Here is a 13,462-nt window from a genome sequence, read left to right as displayed (position 1 = left end):
AGCAATTTCAGACACAGGGAGAAAGGAGGCAGCCATCAGGAAGTGGCCATACTGATAACTAGGACAGTTTTGCAAGTCGCCTAATTTATACTTAACATCTTAAGCAAACAAACCTGTGCCATAAAAGTTTTCACTTCTGATTAGCAGGGAACCGGAGCTGTAAGCGAGAATTACAATCTGGTTGTCATTCTTTCTCGTTTCTAATTTGATTTGGGGTCTACGGTTGTTCCCAGCTTTCCTACCCAACACAGTGGGTATTTATTACTTCCACGGAGAAGCAAATTCTATGTGCACAAAAGCTTTAGTTCTAACATCTACATTGACAATTTAATGATGTGCCAAAGGGGAACATATTACAGCTTCCAAATTCAAAGCTTTTCCAAGGAAAAAGACACTTTTCCACTTCCAAAGAGGTGGGTACTATCTGTGTGATGTGAGGGAACCCCCAGCAAGGGCAGTCATGTGGAGGAACAGCACACAAGGGACAGTGGACGACCACGTATTGGTCCCCTGGGTGGCATGGTCCTCTGCTCCCTAAGGCCTGTGAGAAGTGGAGGTCAGGCCATGATGCTGGGTGCCGGGAAAGCAGGGGCGACTTGACTTCTCCAAACATGACCATATCCTACCCTAACATCTTTCAGAGGAAGCCACCCAGGGTGAAAACTTTCCTCAGATATTGGCAAGTCTGTTTTATCAATATGAAAACCATTACCAAACCTAGACAACAACAGGTGGGAACAGCTTCAATGAGGACAGGTCTAAATAAATCTAAAAGACTTGAGTCTGGGCATCCCCTCCCACTTAGAAGGTTTCTGACAGAAAATAAGAGAAACCAGAAGAAGAAGGTCAAGTGAAAGTCCTCACAGCTAAAATCTGCAGTTAAAAGAACAGGATGATGGGGAAGAAGCAACCAAGTAGGGCCCAGCTCTAATTCCTAAGCCTGTTCCAGCCACCGCGCCCAACTCAGCAGAGCCTCCCTTTTCCTACCCACCCCACAACCTTCCAGAAAACTAGTGCTGCTCCTCCGAAACCCCAGACCTGTAAGATAAGCCTAAAGCATTCAGCACCCTAGCCCTGACCACTGACGCCCTTCAGCCAAGGTTTGGATCATGAAAATGCTAGGGTTCCTACCGTGACTACAATAGCCTATTTTTTCATTTTGTTTTACAAACACAAAATTGTACTGGAATGAAGAATGTGCCGTCACTGCCCTACTCTGCAGCACAGGCTAGCCTCTTCCCAACAGGGCTGCCCTACGGCCTGCCTGTGCCCACCTGCCCCAGGAACCGCCACTCATCGCCGTCTTAGCCTGCGTGCACTCCTCATAGGCTGTGTACTTCCCAGCCTGCGTGAGGACCTGGATTCACAGGGCACAGGGACAGGTGCTTCCCCCGCATAGCCAGGCCTGGTGGCACTGGCTACTCTGGCCCTAGTGAGCAGGTGAAGGTTGTTCCTACTCCAGCTGGCGCTGTCCACACTGACCACACTGTCTGAAGCAGGGTCATTAACAGAAGCAGCAGCAGGAAGGCATCCTTCTGCCTGCAGGAGGCCACCCCGGAATAGACAGCTCTGCAGCCTGAGCCCAAGCCCGCTGGCCCCTGGCCCTTGCCACCAGCTCACCTCCTCCCTGATGTGTTCCACCTGCTCCTCCAACAGCTCGTTCCTCTCCGTTAGTGTCTTGTTCTTCTTCAACAACGACTGGCCGATCCGAGCAGCCAGTTCTAAATCCCGCTCTTTCTACAAAAGGCAAAGGTGAGAACGGACGTTCAGAACACCTGTGCTTCCCAAAGGAGCCCAGGGCGCTCAGCGTCAACTGAGGAAAACAGGACATTTCAAACTAACAAAGGTATTAATAACTCACCGTCCACGTACCCGCACTTGATACCTGTTCAAAGAAGGGGACGCTCTGCCTACAGAAGGTGTCAGAGCAGACCTCGGGCAATGGGAGACAACCCATGGACTACAAGTCTCTGTTCCTATAAGAGAAACGCGCTTCCAAAAAGATTCCTCCGCAGCTGCTTTGGGTGTCTGTGAAATCACGTGACAATCTGTCCACCTGAGGGCTGGGCTACTGTACCCGCAGGGCCCAGCACATGGAAATACTCTGTAGCTGCCTGCTGGATGAATGAATGAGCACAGAAATCCCACGGTGCTCTTGCAATAAAGCAAAGAGAGCTGATGCAGGGGGGAAGGCTCCTTAGAACATATGAAAGTGGAATTTACAGAGCTATTTGTATTTACTTCATACGAAACAGAAATGGCCAAAGTTACCCTGAAATCCAACAGCATGTTTCTTTTACTTAATGGAGGGTACTTAGGTTGATTTTTTATTATTTATGTATTTATTTGAGAGAGAGCGAGTGTGCCTGCACGAGAGGGAGGATCCAAGGGAGGGAGGGAGAGAGAATCTGAAGCAGACTCTCCCCTGAGTGTAGAGCCCAACGCAGGGCTGGATTTAGGGACCCTGAGATCAGGACCTGATACGTGGGAGGAGTCTGCAACTTCTGATCTCAGGGTTGGGGATTTGAGCCCCACATTGTGTGTAGAGATTATTAAAAAAAAAAAAAGGGACGCCTGGGTGGCTCAGTCATTAAGCATCTGCCTTCAGCTCAAGTCATGATTCTAGGGTCCTGGGACTGAGCCCCACATCAGGCTCCCTGCTCTGCTGGGAGGCCTGCTTCTCCCTCTCCTACTCCCCCTGCTTGTGTTCCCTCTCTCGCTATCTCTCTCTATCAAATAAATAAATAAAATCTTAAAAAAAATACTTTCAAAATGGAGATAATGCATAAAATCGCCTTACCTCAGGGACAAAGGCTGTGTTAAGGACACAGAAGTTTTTTTTTATTTCTGTTGATGATACCACTTATATGCTGCAGAACAGTACACCAAGGAAGACCTTTAGTGGCATATAAAGGTACTGCTGTGGGGCGCCTGAATGGCTCAGTCAGTGGGGCAGCCGAATCTTGACTTCGGGTAAGGTCATGATCTCAGGGCTGTGAGATCGAGCCCCCGTGTTAGGGTCCGGACTAAGCCAGGAGTCTGCTTGAGATTCTCTCCCTCTCCCTTTGCCCTTACCCCTGCTTCTGTGCTCTCTCTAAAATAGATAAATCTATAAATCTATACGTAAATAAATAAATCTATAAATAAATAAATAGATAGATAGATAAATAAATAGACAGATAGATAGATAGATGAAGAAAGATGTTTCCTGACAGTGCAGACAGCAGGACAGACGCCATCACCAACGGATGACTCCTTCGTGCTGAGACACTGTTTGCCACTATGGTTAGGTTCGACTTGCTCCCTTGTGGGTAGGATTAGTAAGGGGAGGGGAGCTCTGGAAAACTAAATCATTTAAGAAGCTTGTGCTAATTTCATCCAGCTGGTGTAAGAAGAAGAGGAATGGGAATGTGGAGCTGAGAGAAGGGGAAAAGCTGGGGGGGAAGCAGATGCCTGCGTGGCTCAATCATTTAAGCATCTGCCTTCAGTTCAGGTCATAATCCCACAGTTCTGGGATCAAATCCTCCAACAGACTCCTTGCTCAGCAGGGAAACTGCTTCTCCCTCTCCCTCTGCACGTGTGTGTGTGTGTGCGCGCACACATGCGCGCACACTCTCTCTCTGACAAATGAATTCTCTCTCTGACAAATAAATAGACTTTAAAAAAAAAAAAAAAAGCTAGGGAGGAGCCTTAGCTTCTAATCGGCTACTAACTAACCATCTGACCTTGGGCCAATGGCTTCCATTTAATAAGGATCAGGTACACTCTAGGTCAGCTTTTTCCAAACATACCTTATAAACCATCAGTAGGTTGAGAATCATTTTTGTAATGGCAACTGTTAATTTGTTTTAAATGAAATTCAACAGCACAAGTTCGAAATACCAAAGTGCATTCCACATTACGAGGGTATTATTTTATGTTTATGCTTTCACTTGTCATATACTCATTTATGGGAGTACTGAGTTGCAACCTGAGATGTGTTTCTTACAGGGGGTATTGGTCAAAAGTTTACCTGCTCCGGGTGAACCCTTCTCTTCCACAGTGGTGAGATCAGGCTCTGGTTGAACATCCCTGGAACCCAGTTCCCTCTCTTGTTAGGTGGGGAGGAGGAATGGGGCAGACTGTTAGCTACCCTTGAAAAAATCTCCTAGCATTATGATTCAGACTTGTACGATATGAAGAGAACAAAGGCACTTTGTATTTCTAACTTTTATATGCCCACTGAATAATTCTGTGCATGAGAAGCATACTTTCCCCCTTGCTTATCACAGGAATTTCACTGACATAGGAGCCAAGCAATGGAGGTTGAAGACTCTAGATGTGATTTGGCACTCTCTCACACAGATGGTGGCCACTCCCACCTCCGTTTCCCACAGTCTGGAAATCTGTCACTGCTGTCACCGTTGCCCCAGAAGCCAGCCGGGTGCCACATCACAGGGCCCACAAATACCTCCACCTTATTCCCGCAATCTGAACCTACCAAGGCACAAGGGGGACCAGTGACTCTAGCCAATGAACCAAGATTTTCCTTTCTGTGAACTCATCCATGCTTGCCACAGAGTCTTCCCAGGAAGGTCCTCCACTCGGTGGCCCTTCATCACTTCGGAGACTCAACCTATGTGTTTACTGGGTACGTGGAGGAAAGGACCCAAAGGAATGGTGGGAGGGAACCTACCTCTCCAGGCCAACTCAAAACCAGCATCTTGTGCAAATGGTTTCACCTGGCTAACACTCACTTCAAAAAGCAATATCTGGGGCGCCTGGGTGGCTCAGTGGGTTAAGCCGCTGCCTTCGGCTCAGGTCATGATCTCAGGGTCCTGGGATGGAGTCCCGCATTGGGCTCTCAGCAGGGAGCCTGCTTCCTACTTCTCTCTGCCTGCCTCTCTGCCTACTTGTGATCTCTCTCTGTCAAATAAATAAATAAAATCTTTAAAAAAAACAAAAAACAAAAAAAAAGCAGTATCTGTCAATTTCTCTTTGGAAGTGTGGTCTCCACGCATCTAACTCAAGCCCACTGAATCTAACAGAACAAATTCTCAGACTGAATACCTAGTAAGCACTTAAGGCCAGAGGCTTCACTGCCTCCCTGGTCTACGCTGCCATCATGTATGTGTCGTGGGAAGTTTCAACAAGCGCAGACATTCCGCATGTCTTGGCCACAGTCTGCATGCAAACCCCATGGCAAACAAATCAAGCAAAAATTACAGTTACAAAAGCCCGCTGGGTAAGGCTGGCTGGAGCACCCGAAGGATGGTGAGGGCTTCCCATGGCACACAAAGGCCAGAGCCCAAGAGCAACGGGCAGGGATGGGCTGTGCACTCAGTGAAGCCCCTCGCCCTCCCCATGACACCCCAAACCTCAGACCTGGGGCTCTCCCTCATCGTCCCTGCCGCACAGTGGGGCAGCTTTCACCCCATCTACACCAAAAATTGAATCTTTATAGTAACAGAAACAAAAACTCTCTGCAGGGGGTAAGAAAAAGACAAAAGTTATAGTAAAACTATTTATGGATGAAATGAAAAAACTGAACAGATTCTGTGGTGTCTAAAAGTTATCTAAGGGGAGAACCTAGCTGGCTCAGGTGGTAGAACATAAGACTCCTGCTCTCAGGCCTGTGGGTTCCGGCCCCACGCTGGGTGTGGAGATGACTTAAAAGTTACCTAAAAATAGTTCATTTAAAAGTTACAGTAACTAAAAACTTAGTGAAGTAGCTCTGGGGTTTTTCTTTACTAAGAGGACAGACTGGCTGGTTTCTCCTGAACGATTCCAGAAATGAAACATTCGCATTTATTACACAACCAGCCAAAATATGGTAAACGTTTACAGCTAAAAACAGGAAAAGTGGCTAGGAAGTGACCACTGGGTTAAACTACAGTGAGCATGAGAGATTACAAATAAAGAATTTAGGCCCTTGGAAATTAACTATTAAAAGAGCCGGGTTCAGCTGGGAAATGCAGCCAGGTGGAGGAGCTCATTCCTAGGGCTCGCTCCCTCTTGCCTGCCCCTGCTTTGCTTAGAGAGACAGTGACCTGGCTCAGCCCCTTCTGCAGTGGCACCCCTGCTCTCTGACAACAGCCCTCAGAGACAGAGAGCAGCAAGCCTCCCACTCCTGGCGGCTGACTCATCTCATTCACCAATCTCAGCATCAAAAGCATGACTAAGGGGCCCTCTGCACAACCCTCTCCAAAGGAGGGGGAGAGAGTAGCAGGAGGCAAGCTCTGCCCAAAGGTAAATCCAAAGGCAGGAAGCCAAGGCAAGCTGCTGCGGAATCCTCTTCCCCTTAGAGGCAGAAACAAAAGCTCCCCACTCGCCACGGGCTGCGCTTTGGCATCCTGTGTGTAGTACGTGTACACACACACAGACACACACACACACACTCTCTCTCTCTCTTTCCCTCTCCCCACCCCCCGACCCTGCCTTCCTGTGGCCAGCCTGCGAACCAAAGCAAATGATCAGAGGAAGCGGAACCAAAGCCAAGCCAAGCAGAACACAGCCCAATACCACGGTCCAATGACCAACGCAGTTCACCTTTCACCGGGGAACCGCCTAGTTCCGAAGAAAGGCAGTGACTCAGAGGTGGTTCTTATCAGGACAAGGAGAAGAATGGCATTATAAATGAGACACACATACACACAGACCATGCCAGAATGAGCTGCTAAAAACAGAAACCAGAGGGCACAAAGCCACCCAAAGAAAGCCCCCCAAAAATATTCTTGACAGCTCAGGTTTTTTGGGTTTTTTTGTTTTGTTTTTTGTTTGTTTGTTTTTTTTAAAAAGGACAGCATGACATCTGGGGAGTGACCCTGGCTAAGCAGATGAGCTGGGGGGGAGGGGGAACTAGTCACCCAGGCTCTGCATGAAGGGGGGCAGGCCCGGCTCCTTTGGGAGCAATCCTCAGACATCCAAGCAGAGACGGGGCTCAGCATCACTAGTGCCAGCTCAGCAGGGACCAAGCACGGTAGGGGGCGGACACTCACAGAGTAAGCATCCCATTAAAAATACGACCCTGTTTGTGTTTTTATAAAAAGTCCCACTGATGGTCAATGGACTATACTCCCCACAAAATGAATAGGGCAGTCAACACTCAAGCCAAAAGCATGAGTCCCAGGTGCTACAGTTACCAGCCTGGGGTGCACAGCAGCTGTGTGGCCCTGGGCTGCTTCTGTCCTCTGATTCAGGTCCCTTCACCCAAACCAGGGACACCCGTGGCGGAGAGCTACCACAGAACTGACAAGACGCAGTTCTCAGAAACAATTCACCCTTGATAACAAGCATGACAACAGCAGCAGACATTTGCAAGGGGCCTATCATTTCCAAGGTTGTAAGGGATGAGACCTCCCAACCCACCCAGTGCCCCTGTCCTGGATGGTCCCCACCTTGGAAAAGCTTCCAGCTAATCTGACTAGGAGAACAGGACAAAGGGAATTACAGGATGACTGCCATGCTCAGGGCTCACAGGGGTACAGACCCCCTGAAGCCGTGGTGACAAACAGCTCTGAAGGTCCCCATGAGCCCTGCCGCACAACACTCAAGGCCAGGGAAGGATGGGGGAGGTCCCTGGTGACAAGCTGGAGGGGGTTTCACAACGGGATCTGTGTGTAGCTTTGGTTGCCACAGTGAGGACTTCTAAGTGTCTGTAAGTATGGGGGGTGGGGCAAAGAGGTCACAGCGGGCTTGGGATACAGGTAGCTACAGAGAGAAACAGAAACCTCCCTCCTGAGGCTCTGTGGCCTGGAGGAGTAGAGTGGGCTTGGAATAAAAAGAACGGTCCAGACAGAGCCTCCTCAGAAGAACTGACAGCTAACAGTGTGGACTGAGGAGTAGATGTTGGAAATACCAGGGTACCCAAACAGCATGGCACTGCTGAGGGAAAGGGCCAATGGAAAGGGGTCTGTGATGAACCATTTTCAGAAGTCATTGGTGCTGGGTGCCTGGGTGGCTCAGTGGGTTAAGCGTCTGCCTTTGGCTCAGATCATGATTTCAGGGTCCTGGGATCGAGCCCTGTATTGGGCTCTCTGCTCAGCAGGGAGCCTGCTTCTCTCTCTCTCTCTCTTTCTTGGCCTCTCTGCCTACTTGTGATCTTTCTCTGTCAAATAAACAAATAAAATCTTTAAAAAAAAAAAAAGAAGAAGAAGAAGAAGAAGCTTGGTGCCAATCAAGCTACCCTCCCAAGTGCCTAACGCCAGCCACCATAATGGCAGCAACTGGAGTACCACCAGAAGGCCTGTGCCCCAAAATGCCTCTCAATGGCCCGTGCCCCAAAATGCCTCTCAATGGCCCAGTCTCATGGCCAAAAACGTAACATCACTTATTTGGGGCCGACCTGTTGGTAACTGCTGTGACATGCAGGTGACCGAGAAGTCTCAGCTTCTGCCTACACGCACCCAACCGGGTCTATGAGCGGAGAGAAGACCGGCTGCAGGAGAAGGGAGGGGAGCGGATGGCTAAGCAGGTGAGACTTGAGGGACTCAGAGGGGAATCCAAAGAGTCCACCCCTCAGAGCAGCCGTGAGAATACTGGATGTTCAGATGGGAAAAATACAGGAGAGAAGATACACAGAAGTGGGATACAAAGATGCCTCCCAAAACTCTGGGTTCCACCACTCCTGCTCGGTCCTATGTTTCAACCTTGTTCCACCAGTGGCTGAAAAGGACAACAATGATTTCTGTGTCTCCCACATCATGCTACCCTTTTCCTGAAAGAGCTGATAAATAATAACATGACCCCAAGTCAACCTTGGTTCCAGAGCAGAAACAAGGGTCTAAGTTAGCACTGGTGCCATTAAGGACAGATAACGTTTAAAGACAGGCACTTATTCAACATATACCTATAAGAACCTGCTGTGTTCTGGCTGGTTCTAGGCATGGGGGTATACATATGGTGCTCATCGTTTGTAGAGGTATGCACAGCCCTGGTATTCTCAACTGCCAACAGAATGCTAAGAAGAAACCGAGAAAAACAGTCCCTAAAATACCGACAGCTCATCCACCTCTAGGCAAGTTTCATAATTTTTCTTTCCCACAATGATTTTTGGTTATTTCTATGCTGTGTAATATCCCTTTAACCTGAGGTAAGTTCCAAAAAACTACAAAGATATCATGATGATGTCTTCTTTGGATGCTTTTGGATACCCTTAAAGTATAGCATTACAAAATACTTTCAGGGGTTTTAAGAGTCTTAAATTGGGTCTTCTAGCAAACATTCCTATTTTGTGTCATTTATACATTCCTTTTAAAAACCTAACATATCTTGTACAAAGTTACAGCTATAAAGACCTGCGGAGCTATCAGTTCAAAAAGCAAAGGCACTGCTTTGTACCCCAAGAGGGCCCCAAGAGGACTCTTCACTGAGACCAACAACCATGTATGCTTTAATCAATGTAAGTTATAATCAGTCAATCATACGCAGCCCTTGGCATCGCCAGAAGCACTTACCTCCTCAAGAAGCCGAGTGACAGCATCTATGTCATTATATGTCTTAGTCATCTGGCCAACTCTTTCAGCACATAAAACTGCAAGAAATAAAAGTGGCAATGAGTTACGATGTCACAAGCCAGCCAAACAAATAACCCATCTACTAAAGCGACCTTTAAGTCGGGCACAAAGGGTCGCTGGTTTGGCCAGGTTCGACCCACGCTGCACTTGGCACCACCAGATTTTATTTCCCAGTTCCAGAGAAGAGCCTCGGGGGGCGGGGGGGGGGGGGGCGCGCTCAGAGGATGGGGTAACTTCCAATCCTGCAAGGTTCTGACTGTGCATATGTGTCTGTGTGTGCCACGCTCGTGCACACATATAGGGGTGGCACGGGGGACAAGACGTTGGATTAGAAAGGGGTCTGGCTTCATGTAAACGCAGCAAACTGAAACGGGTCAGCAGCACAGCCACCAGTGTGTGAGGGATCAGAAAGCATACCAAGGGTCTAGAGTTCACCAACCACAGAGTACCCAAACGCATGGACGGAGTAGGATCCTTCAGAAATGGGCTATTGGTATAATTATTAAATAACAATCTTAGGGGGCGCCTGGGTGGCTCAGTGGGTTAAGCCTCTGCCTTCAGTTCAGGTCAGGATCCCAGGGTCCTGGGATCGAGCCCCGCATGGGTCTCTCTGCTCAGCGGGAAGCCTGCTTCCCCCTCCCCCTGCCTGCCTCTCTGCCTACTTGTGATCTCTGCCTGCCGAATAAATAAATAAATAATAAAATCTTGGGAAATAAATAGCCATCTTACCTGATCATTTCATAATGGTGCAGTCCCTCCCCTCTCCTCTCCAAATAGCCTAAATTCTAAGGCAAGGCAACCAGTTTCCCTACCATGAAAACTAGGGTCACCGATTCTTTTTAATCCACACCAAAAAGGCTAATACCATTCCCACCACGGACCAATACACAGCTCGCAGACTGGTATTTCACCACGTATCTAATTGGCTGTGGTCATGAGAGGCTACGCAGGCCACCTGAGAGCGCGTGGGTCTTTGTTCTCCTTCTGTTGGAGTAAAAGGTCGTGCCACAAAAGAATACTTCAGTCTGCGGAAAAATCGCAGGGCGGTTTTATTTTAAATCCATTGCAAGGAATCGATTTGCAATTCCGCAAATACCAAGAAGGGTGTCACAGGTTTTATTCTGTGGAGGAAGGAATGAACGTAAGTCCTTGTATGACCCAAGTGAAAAATTATTTGAAACTTGCCACTTCTGCCATTAATAGAGTCCCGGTAACTCCTTATAACTAAGACTCTACAAAATAATTCCTTCAGAGCCAAAGACTTGGTTCAGCTTTCACAATGACCCACGTCCAGTAACGGCCCAGGCAAGGCAGGTGGGAATCAAGTGGGTTACTAAGCCAACCTCCGTAGCATTGCTAATGGCAAGCTGCAAGAGGAATGCGATAGGTCTCTAAATATTTTATTAAATGCAAGTAAAGATCACCCTAGTGAATGAGCTCAGAGAAAGCAGATCCGTTGGAATGATTTTCTAGCTTAAGGAGATCTGAAATCTGGTTCCAAATCTGAAACCCCCTTCCAGCTCTCTCCTCCACCAGACACTTCTGTGGGACTGGAAGGAAGTACGCTGCCTCGGGCGCTTTCCTTCCCTGGCCTCCAGTGGGGGCTGCCCTGCTAGCAAAAACCAGAGAGCTTCATGTAAGGGTTGGTTTAAACCAGAATTTAACTTGATGGAGGTGGAGGACAGCTCAAACTGCTCTAAATTGTTCATCAGCTCAGGGCAGGAGAAATCCTTAAGAGAAGATTCCTGTGCCCCCACAGGAGTTTGTTTTCACCGGAGCGGGGTGGGGGTTACAACTGTGCTCTGTGGCAGCATTGCAGGAAAAGACGCAGGAGGCCCCCCAAACCTGTTGGCCCCACGGACAAGCATGGGCACACCCAGCTCATTAACAAGAAACAGACCCCAGCAGTAACAAAACGCCTCTGTGAGAACCGGGTGTTGTGACCAGGGGGCCTGACCAGGGGGCCCTGCTTACTGCCTACCCCAGCCCTTAACTTAGAGGACAAAGTACTCTGCTAATGTGGAGAAAAAGAAAACCAGGCTAGACTTGAATTGGTCTCCATGTCAACCCAAACAGGAGACAGCAGGATTCCAAGCTGCTTTTTCCCTCTGGGATTGTATTAATCAGAAATTACACTTCTATTTTTAGGCGAATTTTTTGAGTTAATCATGTGTAGATAATCACATGCAGATAGATGTATGAAATAATAGAGAGGTCCCTAACACCCTTTACCCAGTTTCTCGCAGATGGTAACGTTCTGTGAAATATCACAATCAGGGCACTGACACTGATACAATCCACGAAGCTCACTCGGATTTCCCCAGCTTAATTCTTACTTGTCTGAGTGTGCAAGCATGCCCCCACATGGGACTCGTAAACTCTCAACAATCCTATTACCCTGTTGGTTGTGTATCCACCACCACAAAGATCCCTCGTGTTTCCTTTTCTAAAGCTAATTTTCAAAAAGCTTTAATGTGCTTTAACCATTGACCTAATAGTATGTATACACTTGGACCAGTGGGTTTTTTCCTAGCATGAACCATACATATTGTTGCCACACACCAGGGACAGGAGGGCAGGTGTGAACTTTCACTTTCAGTTAGGGCTACAGAGTGAGGGAGAGACCTTCCAAAAGTCCCCAGGCCTTTGAGAGAGCCCAGCTTCGGAAGTCAGAGGCATAAATGAAAAACCACTACGGACTCTGAGCTATTAAAGGATGTGTATTGTTATTCCAGTAATGCTTTGAAAAATACATGTAATCTGGGGTGCCTGAGGGGTTCAGTGGGTTAAGCCTCTGCCTTCATTCAGGTCATGATCCCAGGGTCCTGGGATGGAGCCTCGCATCAGGCTCCTTGCTCAGCGGGAAGCCTGCTTCTCCCTCTCCCAGTGCCCCTGCTTGTGTTCCCTCTCTTGCTGTGTCTCTCCCTGTTAAATAAATAAATATATACATATATATTGTATATATAATATTATATATATAATCCTAATGAAGAGAAGATGTACTGATTTATAATAAAAACACAGGAAAAAATTAGAAGAGTCATAAAAATATTGACATTTAGGGGCGCCTGGGTGGCTCAGTGGGTTAAGCCTCTGCCTTCAGCTCAGGTCATGATCTCAGGGTCCTGGGATCAAGGCCCCCATCGGGCTCTCTGCTCAGCGGGGAGCCTGCTTCCTCCTCACTCTCTGCCTGCCTCTCTGCCTGCTTGTGATCTCTGTCTGTCAAATAAATAAATAAAATATTTTAAAAAATAAAAAATAAAATAGGAAACTGAGGCCCAGAGAGGTTAAGTCAATCCTCTGATGTCATAAAGCTACCAAATGGTGATGTCAGTCTTAGAAGAGATGCCCAGCAGGGGCAGCAGTTAACATTCACGCAGTTTCTGCTAAGTCCGGGGTATTTAATGTGCTTTTTCCTTAATCCTCACCGAAGCCTGCAGGGTGGGTGCTGTCACGGTGACCATTCCACAGATGAGAAAACTGAGATGTGAAGGACCCGACCAAGGTCATGGCTGCACAGCAGGACTGCACGTCGGCCAGTCTGGCTTGCGTCCTGAGCTGGAGCCATAGAGGACACAAGGGCGAGGCTGAGGCCAGCACACATCAACAATATTCAGGACCCAGAAACAGAGCAAGAAGCATCTCTGGTGTAGGGCAGAGATCCCCGGCGCCAGGGCTCTGATGCTTAGGTTTCCACAGGAGACTCTACCAAGGTCATGAGGCCCTGGACAAAGCCCTGTAATTTCTTGCGTTCCTCTTCCAAGAAATGAGGGGGCTGGGGTGAGAACACTGAAGTGGGCAAAGAACCAACAATGCCTTTAAACAGTAAGACAAGTATAGGCTGCACCTTCCAAGCACAGACTTTCTAGATATTCAATCTACAAGAGACCATGGTCCTGTTTCTCTCTCCATGGGAACAACATTCCAAAGAGAGGCTCCAATTCTGACCAAAGGAGAGAGAGCACATC

At 48.1% G+C, this 13,462-nt stretch overlaps 1 protein-coding gene across 18 annotated transcripts in view; it reads right to left on the bottom strand.

Annotated features, from left to right (window-relative positions):
- TRAK1 (trafficking kinesin protein 1) overlaps nucleotides 1-13,462 on the bottom strand; it is a 119,487-nt gene that overhangs the window by 34,898 nt on the left and 71,127 nt on the right. For all 18 annotated transcript variants that reach the window (XR_009350854.1, XR_009350855.1, XM_059162324.1 and 15 more), the window contains 2 exons: nucleotides 9,435-9,511; nucleotides 1,621-1,737 (listed from right to left, as the gene is read on the bottom strand). Coding sequence is in view for 16 of the 18 variants with exons in the window: in XM_059162316.1 (XP_059018299.1) it covers nucleotides 1,621-1,737; nucleotides 9,435-9,511 (194 nt within the window). In the remaining 2 variants the exon portion in view is untranslated. The remainder of the gene's footprint in view (nucleotides 1-1,620; nucleotides 1,738-9,434; nucleotides 9,512-13,462) is intronic.

This window comes from Mustela lutreola, chromosome 2 (assembly GCF_030435805.1).
Source record: "Mustela lutreola isolate mMusLut2 chromosome 2, mMusLut2.pri, whole genome shotgun sequence".
NCBI classification, from domain to species: domain Eukaryota; kingdom Metazoa; phylum Chordata; class Mammalia; order Carnivora; family Mustelidae; genus Mustela; species Mustela lutreola.
The sequence above is the reverse complement of the archived record's forward strand: the minus strand, read 5'-3'. Positions and strand labels throughout refer to the sequence as shown.